This window comes from Diorhabda carinulata, chromosome 7 (genome assembly GCF_026250575.1).
Source record: "Diorhabda carinulata isolate Delta chromosome 7, icDioCari1.1, whole genome shotgun sequence".
NCBI lineage: Eukaryota > Metazoa > Arthropoda > Insecta > Coleoptera > Chrysomelidae > Diorhabda > Diorhabda carinulata.
This window is the reverse complement of record NC_079466.1, coordinates 16,940,583-16,965,076: the sequence shown is the minus strand read 5'-3', so window position 1 is coordinate 16,965,076 and position 24,494 is coordinate 16,940,583. Positions and strand designations below refer to the sequence as shown.

Sequence of the window (24,494 nt, the reverse complement as noted above, 5' to 3'; positions counted from 1 at the left end):
GACATTGTACGAACCTCAGCATTGCAACGTATGGAAGACTTTTCAACACAATTAAAATATAGTTTAACGCCAAAAAAGGAATACTACACCAAATAAAATGTATAAAAAATTAGCCATACTCAAATAGACATTTCGATCACAAATATGGACACATACACCGAAACAAATAAGCAAAATACAGTGTATAGATATGACATATCTAACGAAAATGATTAAAACAAGATACGACAAAAAAGGAATAACACTATAAGGAAAATATAGTTACAAAAATTTAGAAGGCTAATTAAGATTAGCCACGTTTATGAAAGCGTTTAAGAATATCAACAATGAATTCTTTCGTAAAAAAGTCAAATTCTGATGCATCTTCTTTGCCGTTGTACCACTGTGACCTTCGACAAATGATACCCCGATGATGTAACAGGCAAAAGGAAAAGCGAAAAGTGATAGTACATATAACTGCTGCTACCCTTCTGGGTTTTCAAAGATTTCTTCCAATTTAAAAGACGTCCATGGTTTTACTTGTAGCCCGTGTTTAGCCACGTTTATGAAAGCGTTTAAAAATATCAACAATGAATTCTTTCGTAAAAAAGTCAAATTCTGATGCATCTTCTTTGCCGTTGTACCACTGTGACCTCCGACAAATGATACCCCGATGATGTAACAGGCAAAAGGAAAAGCGAAAAGTGATAGTACATATAACTGCTGCTACCCTTCTGGGTTTTCAAAGATTTCTTCCAATTTAAAAGACGTCCATGGTTTTACTTGTAGCCCGTGTTTAGCCACGTTTATGAAAGCGTTTAAGAATATCAACAATGAATTCTTTCGTAAAAAAGTCAAATTCTGATGCATCTTCTTTGCCGTTGTACCACTGTGACCTCCGACAAATGATACCCCGATGATGTAACAGGCAAAAGGAAAAGCGAAAAGTGATAGTACATATAACTGCTGCTACCCTTCTGGGTTTTCAAAGATTTCTTCCAATTTAAAAGACTTCCATGGTTTTACTTGTAGCCCGTGTTTAGCCACGTTTATGAAAGCGTTTAAAAATATCAACAATGAATTCTTTCGTAAAAAAGTCAAATTCTGATGCATCTTCTTTGCCGTTGTACCACTGTGACCTCCGACAAATGATACCCCGATGATGTAACAGGCAAAAGGAAAAGCGAAAAGTGATAGTACATATAACTGCTGCTACCCTTCTGGGTTTTCAAAGATTTCTTCCAATTTAAAAGACGTCCATGGTTTTACTTGTAGCCCGTGTTTAGCCACGTTTATGAAAGCGTTTAAAAATATCAACAATGAATTCTTCCGTAAAAAAGTCAAATTCTGATGCATCTTCTTTGCCGTTGTACCACTGTGACCTCCGACAAATGATACCCCGATGATGTAACAGGCAAAAGGAAAAGCGAAAAGTGATAGTACATATAACTGCTGCTACCCTTCTGGGTTTTCAAAGATTTCTTCCAATTTAAAAGACGTCCATGGTTTTACTTGTAGCCCGTGTTTAGCCACGTTTATGAAAGCGTTTAAGAATATCAACAATGAATTCTTTCATAAAAAAGTCAAATTCTGATGCATCTTCTTTGCCGTTGTACCACTGTGACCTCCGACAAATGATACCCCGATGATGTAACAGGCAAAAGGAAAAGCGAAAAGTGATAGTACATATAATTGCTGCTACCCTTCTGGGTTTTCAAAGATTTCTTCCAATTTAAAAGACGTCCATGGTTTTACTTGTAGCCCGTGTTTAGCCACGTTTATGAAAGCGTTTAAGAATATCAACAATGAATTCTTTCGTAAAAAAGTCAAATTCTGATGCATCTTCTTTGCCGTTGTACCACTGTGACCTCCGACAAATGATACCCCGATGATGTAACAGGCAAAAGGAAAAGCGAAAAGTGATAGTACATATAACTGCTGCTACCCTTCTGGGTTTTCAAAGATTTCTTCCAATTTAAAAGACGTCCATGGTTTTACTTGTAGCCCGTGTTTAGCCACGTTTATGAAAGCGTTTAAGAATATCAACAATGAATTCTTTCGTAAAAAAGTCAAATTCTGATGCATCTTCTTTGCCGTTGTACCACTGTGACATCCGACAAATGATACCCCGTTGATGTAACAGGCAAAGGAAAAGCGAAAAGTGATAGTACATATAACTGCTGCTACCCTTCTGGGTTTTCAAAGATTTCTTCCAATTTAAAAGACGTCCATGGTTTTACTTGTAGCCCGTGTTTAGCCACGTTTATGAAAGCGTTTAAAAATATCAACAATGAATTCTTTATTAAAAAAGTCAAATTCTGATGCATCTTCTTTGCCGTTGTACCACTGTGACCTCCGACAAATGATACCCCGATGATGTAACAGGCAAAAGGAAAAGCGAAAAGTGATAGTACATATAACTGCTGCTACCCTTCTGGGTTTTCAAAGATTTCTTCCAATTTAAAAGACGTCCATGGTTTTACTTGTAGCCCGTGTTTAGCCACGTTTATGAAAGCGTTTAAAAATATCAACAATGAATTCTTTCGTAAAAAAGTCAAATTCTGATGCATCTTCTTTGCCGTTGTACCACTGTGAACTCCGACAAATGATACCCCGATGATGTAACAGGCAAAAGGAAAAGCGAAAAGTGATAGTACATATAACTGCTGCTACCCTTCTGGGTTTTCAAAGATTTCTTCCAATTTAAAAGACGTCCATGGTTTTACTTGTAGCCCGTGTTTAGCCACGTTTATGAAAGCGTTTAAGAATATCAACAATGAATTCTTTCATAAAAAAGTCAAATTCTGATGCATCTTCTTTGCCGTTGTACCACTGTGACCTCCGACAAATGATACCCCGATGATGTAACAGGCAAAAGGAAAAGCGAAAAGTGATAGTACATATAACTGCTGCTACCCTTCTGGGTTTTCAAAGATTTCTTCCAATTTAAAAGACGTCCATGGTTTTACTTGTAGCCCGTGTTTAGCCACGTTTATGAAAGCGTTTAAGAATATCAACAATGAATTCTTTCGTAAAAAAGTCAAATTCTGATGCATCTTCTTTGCCGTTGTACCACTGTGACATCCGACAAATGATACCCCGTTGATGTAACAGGCAAAGGAAAAGCGAAAAGTGATAGTACATATAACTGCTGCTACCCTTCTGGGTTTTCAAAGATTTCTTCCAATTTAAAAGACGACCATGGTTTTACTTGTAGCCAGTGTTTAATAAAATTTTAATTGTTCTTTGCTGCACGGAGGCGAAGAGATCAATAACTTATTTTAATTTATCAATACCCTGGTCAACACGACCACGCGCACATGCAATCGATCTTCCCTCTCCCTCTTCTAACAGTGGCAACCACAGTCATGTAGTATCAAAGGGTAAATAGTTTACCTTCATTCTCTGAACACGATAACTTGGTTATCGAAACGCGCGCCAGACACTGTAACTGTTAGTGTTGGTGTAGTAGTAGAGTAAAAAATGTTCACTAATAACTCTCTGTTAAGCAACGCATAAATATACAGCTTCTCGTCGGTAATGACGTGAAACTAGACGAAATTAGCCACTTGTCCAGTTCTGAAAAGCTACATTTTTTGTTTTGTTCTTGTTTAAAAGGAAATGTAAGTTATTGAATGTCAAATTATAGTAGTCTGATAGTTTCTTTTAAATGAATGTTCTACTAGAGCCTTTGTGAATGATTCAAGTTACAAATTATTAGAATTACGAGGATAAGGCAGACATGACGCCAAGGGCCGATCTGTAATCATAGTATGTGTCGCAGATAATCACTTTGTATATGTCAAGAATCCTATTGGGGTTGTAATCCATAGATTCTTCTGTGGATGCCCCACAGCTGCACTAGAATTGATTCTAAATCTCCCACCTCTCCACGTGCGTGGAAGAAAAAAAAATCACTTAGAATGTTCGGAGACGGAATCACCAAAGAAAAACGGTCTCTAAATAATGACCAAACCTCAGGATAATGCAAAAGATTAGAGAAAAAATATCCTTCAATACCAAGCTGTAGATGTGAATGAGATCATAACATCATACAAGAAATGAACAGAAATGCCATTAAATGGTATACGGAAACACCAAGCATTTTTTAAGCAAAAATTTATGTAATTGAAAAATGTGCCCAGTTAAATCTAGAAAAGAACTATCGCAAACAGGAGATCATTATCCTTTCCGATAGCCTCTAAAATCATGAAATCAAACTCGTTTGGGATTTTCTAAGAAAATTAAACGAGCTAGGCCTCTACAGCTACGGTGATTGGCATGAATCTAATATTAACTGAGAAACTCTGTATATAATGTGAATTATTCTTCCAGAAGAAGTCTGTATTATTATGTAGCTTTAAGCTAAGACTTTCAGTAAATTATTTTTATCACAAATACTACATGAAGCTCCGTTTCAATAGATTTATTTTGTGGACAAAAGATTTGTTAAGCTCAGAATGAGTGTGTTATTTTACAATAAGTTCGAAAATTAATTAAAAAAAATGTTTAAGGAGAGCTCCAAACATTGGAATTGGATATTGAAATGGGTTTGAGAGAAAACTCACAAAGTTGTAGTTGTTATCCTCTCTGCAGTCAACTTATTTATCAAACAACTACTACCAGAACTCAATGGGGATGGAGAGAATTTATGAAAGCAAATAAAAAGTTTAAAAGGGATTTAAATATGTCAGATGATGTTCTTTACCAATTGTGAGTATTTTTTTTTCAAATTTCTTTGTTAATAATTGTTTTATCCTGAAACATTCACCTTTGTAAGAATAAATGTGGTACTTTCCCCAATAATTCGACACTTTATTCTGCATCGCAGAATACTTTGTCTTGACAGACTGTATGCGACAATATAGCAGGCGTCGGTCAATGTATCTTATAGTGTGTTCATATAGTAACATAAATTTTTGAGCTTCTACATTTCCACTATGTGTGCCGAGCAGGAAGAAATAATCATTCTTATGATGAAAGGTTTCTGTGATTGTAAAAGAGCTTATGAAGAGGTAGCTCATTAATTAGATTATCTCAATATCACAACCAAATTACCAAAACTGCAATTTAGGAGATTGCGTAACTTTTAGAAGAAGTAAATTCTACTAAGAAACGGCATAAACTGATCGACCAAAGGCCGAAACTTATTGATAAAAACTCTTATGCAAACTTTTGTAGAAAATCGGTATACAACCGCTCTGATCATCATTACAACATGATGTTTGTATAAGATCTGTCTGTAACTATTATACATAAAAATGCTGAAAATGTCTCATATTGCACGATCGACCTGTGACTACATGCCAAATAGTTGTAGATAGTAGTTTTTCATACCATGTGAAATATAATGTTTCAATATGTTATCGAAACTAAAGTTTATGGACGGGACAGCTTATTTACATTAGGTTTTTGAGAGACCTATTTATATTGTTTATGTGACTGTTTTTATAGAAACAATTTCTAGGAAAGCTTTTTTGTTTGTTCACGGCAAATTAGAAATTTCCAGGAATGGAAGATTCTAAAATGTGATGAAAGTGTATAAAACGAAGCTATTGCAGCCGTACTTTTATAGTGAATGAATGGAGATAGTGAAAAGTGAACTATACGTCATATTTGAATGAATTGAATCTTATGTATCAGAGGGCAGTTGAACATGTGAATGTTAAGAAAAATTAGTGTACGAGAAGATGGCCTTTATTTTTTCAGTTGGTAACCATAGCAGGTATAAACAGTCAAATTTTATATAACTCCATACACATCGAGGATGGTCACAAATACAGAAGAGTTTTTCTAAAAGAGTTGGCGATGTCTTTGATAAAACCACACCTTTCAGAAAGAGCTACTATAAGGACATTACCATTGAATATCCAACGTTTCCTAACTAAGTACAAACCTCCTCAAGAGGATCATGAGGAAGAGCCTCTAGCAAAAATACGAGGGAGGTGCTACTGTTGTGGTAGGAAGAAAAACAGGGTGACAACAATTTCTTGTCATACATGTCACAAACCAGTATGCAAAGAACATGCGATAAGTATCATTACTTATCCTAAGTGCAATAACATTGCCGATGATGAGGATTGTAGAGAGTAGTCCTTTGCATAAACTATTGAGCGTTTTTCTTTTGTTCTGAACTTGCTTTCCAGTTTTTAGTTAGAACATGTTTTGTTTCACAAATTTATGTTTTTTATAACATTTTTATAATAATATTTTTTATTCAATAAACATTTATGAAACAACTTTAGCATTTTTTGAAAACATCTTTATTTTATCTGCTGTGTTTTGAGTACATTTTGGTGACGGTGTACAAAATACACCATCCGAGTACTGTTATATTTTAAGGCGCAAGTAGCTAAAGGTTAAGTTTGATTTTATTTGAGAAAGTTTTACCTATGAATCGAGTTATAATACCCTCATATCTAAAGTATTTCAAGTAAACATTTTTCGCACTGTCAACATTGGTATAGATTGTAAAGCTTGAACAGTAATGAGTTGCGGACCTATTCGATTTAAATTTATGACTAATTCCGCTCAATCCTTTTTAATCACTTTCTGTGTACTCTTCATAACCCTGGTTTTTCCCAGGTAAAGAAATATTTTAGATGGTCATTTGAACTTACTTTCTTCTTTTTATCACCATTGGCTTGATTCTATTCACTAACAAACATTTTTTTATATACCAAGAAAATGGTATTCCATATTTGCACCTCCTTTGAAATTCTTATGTAATTTGCTCGCATTTTCTACTAAACACGTTCAGTCTAAATATATAGTGTAGTAAAAGTCAGAATAAAGCCTATCTTTGCAATGGCACTTTCTAATTTAATTAAATTTATTTAAGAATTTCTAATCTCTTGGATATTTATCTCCTAGTATTATATATACTAGATAATTCTGATAATTTTGATTTTTAATTTGTTTTCAGCGAATTTTCAAGATTGAAAATTTACTTCAAAGACGATAAATTCTTCTCGTATGAAAAAAGCGAAATGTATGGTTTATTTGATTTTATATCTAATTTCGGAGGACTATTAGGTCTATTTACAGGATTCTCTCTCCTAACTGTAGCTGAAATCATTTATTTTATGTCTGTTCGTATGTGGTGCAACAAAAAACTTTACAATGACATATCTGGTCCTCCTGAAAGAAGCTGAATATGAGAAAAAAATAATTATGGAAGCCAGTAGAAAATTTCAAACTCTCGACATAAGATGCAATTTGATAATCTTCAGATTAACATTTATAGCCTCAATAATGTAATAAAATTAATGTTAATATATTTTTCAACATCGAATTTATCTTATTATTTCCGAAGAAATCGCATGACGGGACAATTATAAGGTAAGCAACTAATCGAAGTCTTATTTTCCAATTTAGTTTTTTCTGCGGATTATTAGTCTCTTTATGTATGGATTTCTGCAAAAATTTCTTGTGTTTTATCCTAATTTGTTCTACAAAATAAATGACATATTTGATGACGAGTTTATTGAGTTTACGCAAGATTGTCAGTTCTTCATTCTCTTTGAGGAAGCTACGAGGAAGCATTTTTCTGTAATTTCTGTAAAAGCCTGCAAATCTCATTGGTCAGTTGGCAGCTAAACTGAAGTGACGTTTAGTAGGAGAAAAATAGCTTTCATATCACCGCAAGCAAATTCCATTTATTCTGGATATGACGGACCATTGCCTACGAATATCAAGGCACTAAGATGCAATCCATTTTCTTTTCTAAAAGCCTTAACTTTTGTCACAAATTGTTTTTCAAACTAGTTTTTGAAAAAAGCATTTTTGTAAAACAGCGTGGTGTTGCCAATTAGCCGATAACCGTCAATTGAATCTTATTTGTTGCAGAACCGTTGTTTGTCAAATTTGAAATCTGGTGCACCTTGTTCCTCTCTTGATTCAAAACTTTTGATACACAATGCTTTGAAGTTGAGTCCCGTCTCATACTATGTCTTTAAACTCCTCAAGGTACTCAATAACTGCTGTTGGCGCTAGTCTTATGGTCAAGGATTGCGAAGAGGTAGCATAATAATCAAAGTTCGATAACTACTTCAAACTTAACAACAAAATTGAACTTAGTCACGCATGATGAATCTCTATGAGAAGCGTAGCTTCGCTGAGATTTAGACATTCGAAATCTGCTCGCTCTACACGTTAATTCTCATTACTAGTTAACTGTTTCGTAAACGTAAAAAAGCGTCATTGTTAAAAAGTTGTAGCTATTTGAGAATTTCATGTAGTTCTGCTATAATTACAATTTCATTACAATTTTACATATATCTCATGTAAAATCTTCATGTAAAAAGCTGTCTTCGTTGTCGGGTGAATATGGAAAAAAGGAATTTTCAAACTAATATTATCCTGAAAGCACTCTGTCAAACATAGATTTGAGGATATTTACACATTCCTCATTGGATAATGAATCCGTATTATATCACGGCCATGGAAGAAGCCAATATGATACTCAAAGAGTTGATCACTTTCAATACGAACGATCTAAGTAGAAGTTTAATTAATGGAATCAGATGTTCTAGTTGCAACTCAACATTGAAACAGCATCCTGTATTGTGCAATGTTGCGAAAATATAATCAGATCTAGTCGAACAATTTTCAGTGAGGTTGCAAACATTTTGACAAAACAAAGAAAAGAGAAACGAGGCTGCAGCTACTGGATTTGTAGAAAATCACCAGGTTTAACCAGTTTTTTCAACTTTCCAATTTTATATTCACTGAATTACATACCTGCTTAATTCTGCTGAATTTTTATGACGGAATGATACCAAATTTGGTATTTTATACCAACAGGAAAAAAAGGAGTTTGGGAGTCCCTGACATAAAGCACAGTCTCAAAACAACAATAATCGTGTATTAACTTATAAATTTCAAGTTAATGCTATGAGCAATAATTATTGATGACCCATTACTTAATTAGAAATATTTTTCTTGAAAAATAGAAGACTAAGGAACGAAGAACGGTTTTGTACAACAAGAAAATAAACAAGACAATAGTATTGTGATTAATTTATCAGAAAATATTCTGTTGAATATAATAACTCAACTAATTATACTTCTAAGAGTTGTGGTAAAAAAAAAGACAATGAATAATTTTATTAGAAACAAAGAAAAAAAACATAACATTTAAATTATTCTAGTACTACCCTTCTTAACACTGCACTTATCGCAATCTGCTCAAACGATTTTTTCTTAACCTTATGAAGCTAACATACCATCTCAGAGACCGACGGTTTACAATTTTTCCGAAAATTTACGATTGTGCCACACTACAGCCCAATGGTACCTTCCTACCCCAAACATCTCTCTTCGGTTCAAAATTGTGGGTGGCATGTGTCAAAAAGATATAATGTAATAAAAAAACAAATTGATAGTTGGTATGACCGCCTTTTCTTGCAATCAACTGGCCAACGCGTCTCGGCATCCGCCGAATCAAGTTATCGTTAACATGGTCAGCCATATTGTCCCACTCTTCTTGAACGGCAACAGTCAGGTCTTGATGGATTACAGGCATTTGAATGAAGAAAAAATCGTGAGCCTTGCTTCAAATCAAAAGATGTCACCAATTACAAGAAACTTTTATGAAAATGAAAATTATATTGCTGGTAAAATGAAAGAAAATCGTCACAACAGTCTCGATCTCTTTCGAACAGATGGCATGGGATTCGAAATATTCAGGATGACAATGTCATTAGAAAGATTCAAATTCTTGCTTCAAAATTTCCAACTGGACGGTAAAAACAACAAGGCCAGAACGACAAAAATGTGATAAATTGGCAGTGGTGGGGACTTGTGGGATGACTCGTTGTTGTGCAGATAAAAGAAAGACGATTATCCATTTTTTGTGTTTCTTGTAGAAGTTTATAATTTATTCGCATATAACAAACTCTTATCACTAAGCTCTTCAAAAATAAAATAAATAATCATCATTATGTTCGGTTTTGATTTTTCCATCAAGAGCTCTAAATTTTTGTCTAAGGATCGTAGTCAGTTTCTTTCATATTATTGTAGACATCGAGATAAATTCCTAAAAAAAGATTCAAATTAAAAATGCAATAATTGTTGTACTCAAGTATAAGAAAAAAAATATAATTATACAAATCATTTCAATGAAACAGTACACTACAAAACAATTTAATGCCATAATTCCTAGAAAAGCTCGGATTTGTGTTTATTTAACAAGAATATTACAGATTTTAAAATACCTGGAATCTTTAATACAGTTTTCAAAATTATATTATGGAATTGTTTATCCTTATTTTCAAAAAATAGAAAAACTACTGGGGCAAGTCAGCTTTTAAATAAAAAAGTGCACGTTTTAAACATAAATTTGAATCTTTAGGGTGCTATACGAAGTCTGGCTATCAAATAACGAGATTGGTTACAAAAAAGGGTTTTATTATAAAAAATTATTCCACATTCGAATACTCCCCTTCAATATGACCCTCTTCCCTCGCCACACACCTTTCCATCCCTTTTTTCCATTAATCAAAGTAGTGCTGGAAGTGGTGAGTGCCTTTAGGAGCTCTGCCGTTTTTTACTTTACCCCTTGCATCGACTCAAATCGGGTCACTTTCACAGCAGATATATTTCTTACCTTTCAAGGAAATCTGAGCAGACCCGTTGACGCAAGAGCTTTTAGTCAGGAGTTAGATTCTAACCGTTTCTTTATCAGCATTTACAGACTCGGCAATCATCCGGGTGCTCATTCGATGATCTGTGCGCACAATTCGATTGATTTTGATCACTGTTTCCGGAGTTCAAACAGTCACAGGGCGACCTGGGCGCTGGTCATCTCTCGGCCCTCACTAAAGGTCCCCATAGACCTGTTGCAACAATTTATAGTACTCAGCCGGAGTTTTTTTTACAATTTAACGAGAAATTTGACATTGATACGTTGATCCCATATGATTTTCGGCACGAGAAAAAAACACGTTCGTTTCAAACCGCTACTGCACAAATACTATAATAGCGACGGAAACGTGTTTTGGGACGTGCATAGACAAGATATCTAAATACCCAACTCACTACTCATTTTTTACCCCACCCATCTATGGCGCCCTCTAGGCGTGCAGTCTCGTTATTTAATAGCCAGACCTCGTACTCTGTTTTCATACTTCTAGAAACTCTTCAACCTGATTTCAATAAACTGTATAAATTATGAATAAAATGAATGAAATTTTGAAATTAACTAATTTACCTTGGAGTTCGATGAAATGAGTATTCAATTGCCACCCAAAAGGCAAGTCTACATCAATATAATTTGATTTTAGCATACGTTTAAAGGGTTTATACTTAAAAAATGTTGAATTTTATTCAGAGAAAATAATTGAAAACCACTCCAAAAATAACTTTCTTCAAAATATCTCAAAAACGTGAAAAAATATAAAAAAAGGTCCAAACAAAAAATGTAGGGACTAAAATTTTCTTGAATCACTTTTGCAGTAGAAACCGAGATAAAGCTTTTTTTACTAGTTTACAAACCTCATTTGAGCCATCCTCATAACCTTGGATTTGTTTGACATAAGCTTCAGAGTTCACCTTACCGTTTAAAAATGCTGTTTCTATATCCATTTGTTCAATACATATGCCCATTTGAAAACAATAAGACAACAAGATTTTTATAGTTTGCATTTTGGCTACAGGTGAATAAACATCCTCAGTTTCGTAAGTTTGTCGAAAGCCTCTTACCACTAATCTAGCTTTATCAGATTTTTTGAATATACCGAAAACTTTTTATTATCAACATTTCCAAGTCTAATTTTTAATTGAACAATCAATGTCTTTATTCATGGCCTTTTTCCAAAAGTGACTCTCTAATGATATAATTCATACATTCATCTCTATTTACTAAGCTATCATTAGGCGAGTAATTGTCAGGATTTTTAATTTTCAAATTATTGCTAATATTATCACAGACAAATTCATCTCACTATACCCAATTAAAATACCCAAATCAGCCTTTTTGTCCCATTTAGAATTTCTTTTCTATTCCGGTTTTCTGACAAAAACTTTACTACCGTATGAGCTCAAATTTGAAATATTGGGTTTTTTATGGGTTTTTTACCAAAAAATATTTCATAAAGTGGCTTTCTTTTAATATTATTAATTAACGTTCGATTCTTTAAATAAGTTGCTGCACACACTATTACAGGCAATATCTCTTATGTACGTTTGCTTCGTCTAATAAACAGCACGCCATATTCATAATCTTTCTATTAAAACGTTCTGCTGTTCTATTTAATTCATGTACATAAATAGGATGGACAATTATTTATAACAATGCCTCTTTCTTTTGCAAAACTGTGAATCTTACTATTCAAATATTCCGTGCTATTATCACATCTCAAAAATTTAACCCTTTTTGCAGACAAATTTTCACTTTCATTCACATACTCAACCAAACATTCATACACTTCTCTCGATTTCATTACATATACTTTAGCAATTTTACTTTATTCATCAATAAATGAAATTTATAAATTTTTTGGCCTTCTCTCTATTATTTTCAAATGGAACATTACTCATTTTATTTTCTATACAGGTTTTACATTTCATATATTCCAATGCAAGTTTCCTTGGAATAGCATTTTAACAGCTGCTTTTTTGTCAAAACATCTAAGTATTCAAAATTTACATGGCCTAAAAACGATGCCATTTTTTTCTCTCATATAATTTGTATTCTTATTTGATATATTTACACAAGAAACATCATTATTTATCTTATTTTTCATAAAATATAAGCCATTATTTTTTACCGCTTCTCCTGTTACTAACACTTATCAAATTTGACATCATATCTTTAACATAAAACACATTTTTCATATCTACTGAATTTTTTTGACCAAACACATTACAAAAGCTTTTGACAATACCTATTTTTGTTGCCTTTAAAATCCTATTATCTCTTAAATAAACATTTACAGGTTATTTTAGAGAGATGTCCAGCTTTTGTGACATCTCTTGGGAGGTCGATCGGGAGGTTTCCTTGAAGTTGGTTTTTCATCCTTTGCCCATTTAGACTAGCGTCTCTCCAAAATCGTCATCTCGATCTCGTAAATCATATTATATCCTGAATTTTCAGATTTACTTTTATAGCTTTACTCCTTATTTAATCTCTTAGGCTCACTCCTTCAATAGCTCTCAATGTTTTCATCTCTGCTGTTCTCATCACATTCTTTTTTTTTTGTTGTGTCTGCTCGAGTTTTTCCTGCATATGTAAGTAAGTATAGGTCTTACGATTGTTTTTCCATATGAGGATTCTTGATGCCTTATTTACTTGGGTTCGTACTTCTTGTTGTAAGTTTTTAGAGCTTGTGATCTCGACTCTCAAATATGTTATTACTATTGATTCCTCTTTTCTACAGATATTTGTGTCTGCTCGAGTTTTTCCTGCATATGTAAATAAGTATAGGTCTTACGATTGTTTTTCCATATGAGGATTCTTGATGCCTTATTTACTTGGGTTCGTACTTCTTGTTGTAAGTTTTTAGAGCTTGTGATCTCGACTCTCAAATATGTTATTACTATTGATTCCTCTTTTCTACAGATATCTGTGTATTGAGTTTTTTGGTTTTTGTTGAGCAAGAATAGGCTTAGTCTATCACCTTGTCCAATTCCTGTTAGTATAGGAAATTGTTCGGTAAACTCCTGCATTGTTTTGTTGTTTTTATTGAGCTCTTCTATTACTTTTATATAATTTACAAATATTGTGTGTTCCCAAAGTGTATCAATGGTGGCAGCTATTTGAACTCTATCAAATGCTTTCTTGAGATCGACAAAACAAAGGATCACGGGTTTTTGCTATTCAACAATTTGTCTGAGAAAGAGAATTGCGTATATTTTATTCATTAAATTTTTTTAATGATTTTGGTTAGCAGCTAACTCACGCTGTTTAGCAAAGATATCCTTCTATAATTTTATGGAAATCACTTAATTGGTGATTTGATTAAATAGTTTGTCAAATTAATGTTTAAAAAACCTTTTTTCTATTAATGTAAAAATATTATGTTAAGAATTTAAAAAATTCGTTTGATGATCATTTTCGATAAATGCCGCATTCACTATAAATGAGGATAAGTTAAAAAAACTTACCTTGATATATTGAACAATTTATATTCGACTTTTCACTTCCAATAACTTCCCATATTAATAATTTACTGGTAAAATTATAAAGCGTCACTCATTTATTTTACTGTTTTTTTTTCCTTATTCTTAACAAAAATTTTTCTTGAAATATGGTTCAACAAAATCAAAGATAATAATATAAAGAGGAATCTTAATATTCCATTATACTAAATACGTTACTACATTAAAAACAACACGTTAACCAACAACAAAACAGAAGATCACAGATAGTGCATGCGGCACAGAATGTGGGTATGTTTTGTGGCGTGCGTTAATTTGGTAATGTTTTCAATGGTAACGTCACAAAACATATCGTGTTGGGTATGTTTTGTGAGTAATATTTCACAGAACAACAAAACATCCATTATGTAATACTGTAGTAGACAGTTGGTATGGGAAAATCGTCCCTATGTTACGGTGCCGACAATATTCATTTTCTCTCTCGTTTGCGACACTTTATCTATACTTGCTTGAGAATGCGCAGAATCGAGCTGAAACCTCGGAGTATAGAGAAATCGTTGTCATTCTATCATCCTTAGTCGGACCAGCTTTATAGAAACTGTCCATATAGAAGTATTACATATATGCAAAACATACCCCAACCATATATGTAATACTCCTAATAATGTGGACAGTTTCTATAAGTAGAAGCTGTTCCGACTAAGCGAAACAAATAGTGTATCGTTCTCTCTCTCTTCCAAGCACTTCAGTTAATTATTATTTTCCCACTACTGATATTTTAGAGAATTTTCAAGAATGCGCAGTATAGATAAAGTTGCTCGAACGAGAGAGACAATGAATACAGTCGGCACCGTAACGTAGAGATGTTTTTTTCCCATAAGAACTGTCCATATAGGAGTATTACATATTTTGACCCCGACATACTTAGGGTGTGTTATGCACAGAACGGTCAGATTCATAGACAAGTAGTTTTTTTCGTAGGTTAAATTCCAAGCATAATTCGAAATTCAAGTAACGTATAAAGAAGTTCAAATTTGTATTTAATTCTAAGTGACTTTTTAAAACTATTTCTGGTTTTAATTGGAAGAGTCTCTCTTTTGACAATTTCAAGATTGTTATAACTTTTACTATATAGGTTTCTTTTTCATTATAGTGATTGCAGATTAAGTCTTGCGGATAAATTGGCAAAAGATTTGGAATAACGCTCATTAATACGCACTCATTAATTTTTTTGCTGAAAACTTTACAAATTCTCAGAGACAGTTCAGTTCAGTTGAACAATAGCTATTTTTAACACGTATTTTGTTAGATAGTAGTAGTGAATAAACAAGCATAGTAAAAAATGGGGAATTGCAAAAATTTTATGGTAGTGTAGAAATTTATTATTCCAAATATACTGATCTATTCATAATAAACAATAATGGAATTTTGTTAAAAGTATGTACGTTTTGAAAATTGCACATATATTACAATCAATTAGTTGTCGATAAGTAAACACCAATTATTTCTTGAACAGTTGATTTTGTGAGGTAGTTATAATAATCTAGTTTTCTCTTACAAATGTTTATGGAATTTTTTTGTGTTTGGAACCGAAAAACAATGATACATGATCTTGATTTTCCAGATTTGGAGCTCTATATAATTTATAAAAGAATGAAACAAACTTTATGAATAGCATTATATATTTGGCCTATTATCATATCTCATAATTTTCATATGATTTCATAAGTTTTTTTGTACAAAATAGCGATTAGGTATGTCCTAGCTTCTCAAATAATAGAAATACTAATCCTGCACATTAATGAACGACTCCTGTATCTGAATCGCTTTTGTTGTTGATGGCGATATCAAACATACTGTTCTGAATAAAGTGCTAATTCTATAAAACATTTAATTGTTATTATTTGGTCTAAAAAACAGTTTTATCCTTCGCGGACTCTTAAATACATCAACAGTAATCTATTTTTAAACTGATTGATAATACATTTTTAAATTTTACAACCCGACGCGTTATTAAAAATTTTAATCGATTTCTGGTACACGTACTTACGTTTATTATAAAAATATAGGTTTTTTCTGATAAAACGTTATTATCAATATTCAAAATATAATCACAACAACGATCAAAATGTTTTTTATTTCGTATTATTTGTAGTAAATTTTAAATTGCCGCGATTCGTTTGGTACATGCGTATTTGATATTACGCCTCCTACTCTAAATACCGGACATTGCACATTGCAGCAAACGACAGGGTCATCATGATGAAATGAAGAGTAGTGAAAACCGTTTTGTGATAATTTTCATTGTTAAAAAATATTGCTAAAATTCGTGAAAAAGTGATTTGTGTTCAGCCTTTTACGTATGGAAAACTCAAACTCGGAAGGTGTCGTCCTACCGGACATTTCCGAAGCCGAACATCTTGCGAATGAGCACGATGGCGGCGATAATGGCGATTCTGTTATAGATTCGAAGAAACCTCTTGTATCAACAGTCTCAGTTAGACATGCGGGGGTACCTGTTAGTCTTCCCGTGGGATCGCTTATCACTAGCACATTTAATGTTATTACACAAGATCAAATTCCTCATTTTAAACCTATGTTATGTGTCGATAACAGTGGTTATTTAGCTACAGATGGATCTGGCGAGGAACTTAAAACGATTGTTATACAACAAGAAGATGTTTCTGGTACTTCTGTGAATACTACAGTTTCAAATGCTTCAGTGGGAACATGGAATGATGCTGCAAATGCAGCTGTGTTGCCTGTAAGGTGCAAAAATACTTCCGCTGAACTTCATAAAAACAGATTTGGCTCTGGAGGTAGGGGGCGTTGCATTAAATTAGGAAGTTCTTGGTATACACCTAGTGAGTTCGAAGCACTTTGTGGACGAGCATCTAGTAAAGATTGGAAGAGAAGTATTAGATTTGGAGGAAGAAGCTTACAAACTTTAATTGATGAAGGTAATTACTTTAAGGTATTAAGTTGAAACTGTATTAAAATCAGATGGGTGATCAAATTATTCTTTATTATTGCATATAAGGTTTCAAATCACAATATTTATTAAAAATAATATGGTCATGTCTTCAATATTGAAATTTTTGTTATTTCTAGTTTATAGTAAACAGACAATCGTTTACCAAGAATACCAATATTTACAAATTCAAGTAAGAACTACAATAAAACATTTTTAATGGTTTCCCAAAGAGATCTCTTAAATATTACAGAAAACTACTACAGTTTTTAATGAAAAAAATATATACATGGGCTTATTCATCTATCCTCACACATCTATATGTATGAATTTCTGCTCAAAATATTTGGCCACTAGATAAAAGCATTTTTATATAATTTTAGATAAATGAGAAGATACTTTTTTAATGTCTACATAAATGATTTGCTATAGTGGTAAATATATTTTTTTATAGTTTACTTAAAGGTTGTAATAATATTACTGCTAATAAATTTTGCAATGATTCATGTGCATTTTTATAAGAAGCCAATTATCAATCACTGCCACTATATCGTCAACTCAATGCTTAATTGTTCCAATATGCACTTTTTATAGGTTTAGGAAAATTACACTCTAAGCTGCAACTTAAATATTTTCTCATAGTTACATTTATGCCCTTATATTTGGTTTCTTAATTTGTTATAATGTTAATAATCATATCTTGAATATTTTAAAGATCCTTTCTCAGATGACAAAAAAATGAATAAAAATGAATTTTTTAATTGGATATTGAACCAACTTTTGTATATTAAATATTCTTATACCTATTTCATATAGGTATTTTTTAGTATGTGGCAAATAGCAGAAGCTGATGCTAACCGCCCCCCTATACACACACACATATAGGTATTTTAATGTTTATGAACATTCTTTTTTATAATATAATTTAACTTTGTGTTCTGGCTGAGAAAACTTCTTTTCAATTGTTTTTAAAATGACATGATTCTAAGGAATACTTAATTGCTGTAGACATTATCGAGTTTTTGTTTTGTGGAACAATACTATCTGTTAAATTAGGAAGATTGATCAAAATTGTTTTTAAATTTTTAACAACAACACTGACAAGTTCTTTACCTGCTCTACTACTTGAATTTTCATGCCAATTACAATTATAAATGACATTGTAGATGCTGCAATGAGGTTTAAAGTTATACACTTTTAATTTCTGTTTATAAAAAGACTTGTAACTTTTGGCAAAAAAAGAAAAGTTCTCCAAATCAAAAACTACAACACAAAAAACCTCATGACCTTCTACACTTTGTTTGCGTATCCATGTTTCATTTTCATATATTCACATTTATCAAGTTTCTTTAGGCTTATAAAAGTCTGAATTAAATTTTATATTAAATATTATTCTGTAGATACTTTCTGATATTGAATCTTTTACTATTAATTTTTAAAAATTGTATAATCAGCTGATATTAAGTGATTGGTCCAAAGATTTTTTAGTTAGTTAACTCCACAATTTTTTTGCATGTTTGTTTTTTCAGTAGAGATCTTGGTACTTTAATAGTTTTGTTTTGATTTTTGAGTCATTTGTATTTGTTGTAAAATGATTTTTCTGCTATTAACAACTTATTTATTGAAGGTATAATTTTACCACACGCAACAAGTTGTACATGTGCTGCATGCTGTGATGATGAAACAGCTACTGGACCTATCAGACTTTTTACACCTTACAAGAGAAAAAGAAGGAAAGAACATGATTCTATTAAAAGGTCAAATGGAGATGACAGTGACCACCAAACGAAAGAAGAAGCTTGGCAAAGTTTAGCTGAAGGTTTGGACTCCACAGACTATCAGTTAATTGAAACTGTAGGAAATGCGGATCCACAAACACAAATAAAAAGGTTGGAAGAGATAGCTCTACAGGTGATTTATATTAATGTAATTAATTATCATAAATTAGTTGAAAATATTGAAATACTAATTACAATGCCCAGTTTCACATAGTATTAAAAAAGTATACAATACATGAAGGAAATTTATTAAATATTTCATTACAGATAAATAGATTAGCTTTAGAATTTAGGAGAGGAATAGAAGATTTAAAAGATACAATGAGTAGGCAGAATGAAAAATTTCATCGGGATAAAGAAGCTGCTATTCTAGCAGCAAGAGTTGAAGCACAAGTGGCGGCTCTACAACCAGAAAGCAATTCAGATTCTACTTTACAACCTGCCATAGATAACGAAAATCATAAAAAAGTAAGCGCTAATTGTTATATTTCACTTGTTACTCATTACTTTTGATTGCTATGCAAATATTATCTGCACAATAAAATATTTGAAGTTTGATAAAATACTGAACACATTGTTTACAGTACCACAACACCAACACTCAAAATTCCACTGTCATGGAATAAATACCAATAAGGGGCCATCCATAAATTATGTTACACGAATTTTAGGACATTTTAGAAAAAGAATTGTTTTCTTTTATCACTTTTATTTTATAATCTACAATAACATCAACATAAATTCAAATATTTTAGATATCAGAAAAATCAAAGACAGTTATAAGTTTAACTTCCAAAACTATTTTTAAAAACTTGATTAACACAAAAAATGCAACTTTTAATTTTACAAATACTTGAATGAATTTAATTAATCTCAATGATTGAATTAACTGAAATTCATTATTGAAGGTGTTTACAACAATCCTATTTATATAAAAATAACGACACATGTTTAAAAAATATGATCTTTTTGCATATTCTCTAGCACTAAGAATGGAAAATAACAGAGGTATATATATATATAACAATAAGATGAAGATAAATTGAACAGAGAAGAAGAAATTATACTAGAAAAAGAAATGACAGTGATACAACAAGATAAATAGAAACAGAATTATATATATATATATATAATTATATATATATATATATATATATATATATATATATATAATATATAAAATATATATATATATATATATATATATATATATATATAAATTGAACAGAGAAGAAGAAATTATATATATATATATATATATATATATATATATATATATATATATATAATTCTGTTTCTATTTATCTTTTTGTATCACTGTCATTTCTTTTTCTAGTATAATTTCTTCTTCTCTGTTCAATTTATCTTCATCTTATTGTTCTTTCCAAAATTATCCACCACTTCTTCTATTTCTTCAGTTTTGTCATTATAATCATTATTATATAGTGGGTCTGTCTGTGAAATTTCTTGACAACGTAGACATCTGTTGTGGTTTAGGCAGCTTTTGCACAGGTGTTTGGTTTGGCCGGAACATTTCTTTTCGCACCAAACACCCGGCCATTGGTCGGAGAATTTCGTTTTTGTTGTGAAGGATTTATATTAATAGGTTAACTATGAAAGTGATTATTGTTGCAATTTTTATATCCATTATAATGTTTTGCGGATAGTTAAACTGATTTCTGTTATAGTTATTGTTATTATTATTGTAGTATTGATGATGATATGGACAATTATCCAATGACTTTTTATTATTATCATTTTATTGGTTGTTTTGATCATTTGTTATTGAGGTTAGATTATTATTATGGTATTGTGTATATACAAAGGCAATGTATTCAATTTACAGTTGTGGTAATATTTATTCACAAAACTCTGAGGTCAAATGGTAAATCCGGCAGTGCATATAATTCATCTTTATATTAGGACACATTGTAATCTTGTTAAACAAAGTATTTGAAATATTGTATTTATTCCCAATTCTTATTGTATATTTTTGTTATAGTGTGCTAACTGTAATCGAGAAGCTTTAGCAGAATGTTCGTTGTGTCGAAGGACTCCATATTGCTCGACGTTTTGTCAGAGAAAGGATTGGGCGTCTCACCAGGTAGAATGTGTAAGGGGAGTCTCTGCGCCCAACGATGCCCAACAGTCCATTATGCTTATAGTAGAGAGCACCGACCAACAGTGATGTGTTTTTATTTTACATGTTTTACTTGAAACCAAATAATTTATGAATAATTATTAATAGACGATTAAAACTTTATATTGAGGTAACGTATTGTTTTTGAAATTCGGATAATATCCGAAAATTGTTTTAATTTTATTTGTAATATTTCTTATTTATTTATACGTTTCACCTTTTTTGTTAATATTGAAGTTGAAAATTGCTTTTTATAATTCCAAGTTTATTTATTTTTCACAATCAAAACCAAATTCAATGTCTATGTCCATGAAAAAAATGGAGTTTGTGTGAGAGTCATTAATCACACAAGTGCACAATCAGTGAGGAGTATATAACTATAATATAGATTCTAATAAATTCTGTTTTCACAACTGGACTATTTCAAACATGTAGGAATTTGTTAAGAATTTACTTACTTTACAAGTCCCATTTTAGTTTAATTTCATTGTTTTTCTTTGATTCTTCCTTTTTATTTTGACCTGGTATACTTCTATCTTTTTGATTCTTGTTAGCTGTCTTTTCCTGCAGAAGTTAAGGTCTTTAAGGTTTTGTAGATTTCTCATTATTGTTTTTATTACACTCCCAATTGAGCTCAAGAGGCTATCAATCGAGATTATTTTGTCTATTGTACCACAAATCTATATTTGTAACAAAAAATATAAATAATTTTGGTATTTAAGTGTACCTTATAAAAAAAGTGAAGTGAGTAATTTTCTAAAATTTTCTGGGTACTAACATCTTTCATGCAAACTAAATAGTAGGATACGGACTGACTTTGACTTATACGTCCTCTCAGTGTTGACTTATGACTCAGAAACACTAACGTTGACAAAAAAACCTGTAAATAAAATAAGAACTGAACGAGCCTTGGAAAAGTCCATGTCAGAAGCAGGATTGCCAACACTAAATCAATAAATAATTAATGTTAATAATTTATATTAACTATTGACTATATGGATATAAAACATATATAAAAACGTTGTCATTAAACATTTATTCAAATAATGAATGATGTACTACTTTATTACCAAATGATTATTAATAAGTAGCATTATATTACGTGAACTGACGTCTTCTTAATCTAAAATAATTTTGTCCTTTTATAGCACTATGTGACATTCCTGTCACAAACCGATTCCTCGTCATTTAAAACTAAAATATTTCGAATCCATTTCAGGCAACTGTAAAAAGAATAATGTAAATGACGTAAGTGCCTTAATTGTCGATCACACGGTCCAAACTACCTACTTACTATTTACAAGTAAATTAAAGTTTTTTATAAAGCTACTCATTACTTGGTTCAATTTCTTCCGACCCCTTTGGGTTGGCAAACTAGCCAAACCTTGACTGGCTCAAAATGTGGTACTGCCCAGCGAACCTGAACTGTGTATGTTATCGTGCGTCTATCACGAGAAATACCTCGCAACACAAATTACAGATTATATTTTGACAATCACTTTACAAGCTTGCTGCTACTAGAATACTCCAGATTGCAAATGACCTACAAAGAAATTTCCAAGAAGGATAGAAGCTATTCTTTTCAGTTTTTTGTTGATGCCAAAGGTGTAGATGTAGCTTGAAAATAGAACAAAGTAGTGAATTCAACAACAATTTTGTCGGAGAAATACCAAAACCACAGATGAGGAGGTATGACAAGAACAAACAAATCACATGAGTATGGCTCATAAAGCCAAAGGCTTGCGATAAAAACACTTGAGATCTGCTGATTTCCGAATTGAAGCTTCTAAAACTTTATGTGAGCTTAGTGTACCATCGAAGAAGAAGAGCATTAGATTTATCGAAAACAACATAAGGGTCCAGCTGTTTTGTCCAGTTGCGTTTATGCAACAAAGAACACAATAATTGTTGAGTTACCTCTATGATGCAGTGTGACATTCTTGTCACAATGTAGATTTGATTCTCTAAAAATGAAAAAAAAAAATTCCAGAAATGCGTATATTTTTATTTCTTTCCGTTAACATTTTTCACTGCTTATTTTTTAAATTGTATATCTTGCCCTGCAGAGAGTTTATAAATACCATTTAACAATAACCTGTAGAATTATAAAAATGTATGGTAGTATGGAATAATCAGTAATAACTAAAAAATCCATGAGCTGGCTACCATTATTCAACATAAAGAGTTCATATACTTCAAGTTGGTTAAGCTAGTTATTAAATTTGATCATAATGACGTTTGTTGGCTCTTGAGCTTTTAATTCTGAAGTGGTTTTCTTTATTAAAACTTTGATTCATTAATTAATCTTTACCAATATTGCTCAATTATAAATTCACTACAATTATTTGTTAACTTCGTAAGAAGTTTTAAATTTCAAGGACACAAGCTGAATGAATTTTTGAAGAGAATATTTACACCATTTTTAGGCTGTTTGGAAAAAACATGTGCAGTCTTGACAAGAGATAGAAGGAAATGTAGTATGGCTGAAGTTATCAAAAGAACAGGGGATGCATGGGAAGTTATAAGGGGGGAAATAATTGATTGATTATGATGTATGAAATGAAGATATGTGGATAAGTACTTCCCGAATAGGTTCCTTCCTCAGATATTATAACCCAAATACTATTTGATTGATGCTCTTCGAGGGTTTATACGATTATTTAACATTTTTTAAAAGTAAAGTATGAAATACAATTGTTTCCAACTACCACAAATAGTTTTTTGTATTGAAATAAACTAATATGAAGACATAGGTATTATTATTTCCTTATTAATAAGAAATATACAAAAACGGACTCAGTAATATTTTTTTCTGAGATTGGTACTTATTTTCGTTTGAGCCCAAAATGACAATTGAGTGTGTTTGCCAGCTGTTGTCGCGATGTGGTTCAGCATGAATTCGTCCCAGAGGGTCAAACTGCCAATGAGGAGTACTACTTGGTCGTTTTGATGTACTAAGTGAAGTACTTATTCGTGAACAACAGGATTTATTAACAGACAATTCATGAATTTTTCACCACAGACTTTCTGAATTTTTCCTTTTTTCGAAAATCAAAAATCCTTTCGGAAAACGCGCAATGAGTCCATTGAATCTATAAAAAATAAATCGCTTAAACTGCTGAAGGCCATCCCCTCCGAGGCTTATAAGTATTTAGAAAATTAGATTAAGGATTGGAATTGTCCGATTGATATGAAATGATCCGATTTTGAAGATAATTTTGTTAATTCGGATCAAAATTTATTACATGGTAAGCTTAAAAGTCTTCGTAAACAAATAACATCCGAAATACAAGAAAACCCACCAGAATAGAAAAAAAACTAACTTAAACTAAGATAACAAAACAAGCCATGAAATGATGTCGAAATGCAAAACGTTCCAATTGTATTAAGTCTATTGAGTTCTCAAAAATTTGCCAATTTGGCGTATGGGCTGGTACTGGTAGTGTGAAAGATCGAACTGAAGCTGACACTTTCAATAAACAGAAATTTAGATTATTGGGTAACTTTTTTGGTTTTTCGGTCGCTA

General features: G+C 31.9%; 2 protein-coding genes and 1 long non-coding RNA gene across 3 annotated transcripts in view; 2 read left to right on the top strand and 1 right to left on the bottom strand.

Moving 5' to 3' along the window:
* Positions 1 to 7,273, top strand: part of LOC130896756 (pickpocket protein 28-like) — a 28,635-nt gene extending 21,362 nt beyond the window's left edge. Inside the window, exons 8-9 of the mRNA XM_057805053.1 lie at positions 4,494 to 4,692; positions 6,905 to 7,273. Coding sequence (XP_057661036.1) covers positions 4,494 to 4,692; positions 6,905 to 7,133 — 428 coding nt within the window. The 3' untranslated portion in view covers positions 7,134 to 7,273. The remainder of the gene's footprint in view (positions 1 to 4,493; positions 4,693 to 6,904) is intronic.
* On the bottom strand, positions 4,053 to 14,476 carry LOC130896757 (uncharacterized). The gene is made up of 2 exons (XR_009059614.1): positions 14,086 to 14,476; positions 4,053 to 10,018 (listed from the first exon to the last, which is right to left on the bottom strand). It is a non-coding gene; the product is annotated as an uncharacterized LOC130896757 (long non-coding RNA).
* Positions 14,477 to 15,345: 869 nt separating this feature from the next.
* Positions 15,346 to 21,102, top strand: LOC130896755 (deformed epidermal autoregulatory factor 1-like). Its single transcript, XM_057805052.1, has 4 exons — positions 15,346 to 17,039; positions 18,678 to 18,961; positions 19,096 to 19,296; positions 20,831 to 21,102. The coding sequence occupies exons 1-4, from the start codon at positions 16,442 to 16,444 to the stop codon at positions 21,014 to 21,016; spliced, it is 1,269 nt and encodes a 422-aa protein (XP_057661035.1). The 5' UTR covers positions 15,346 to 16,441; the 3' UTR covers positions 21,017 to 21,102.
* The last annotated feature ends 3,392 nt before the right edge of the window (positions 21,103 to 24,494 follow it).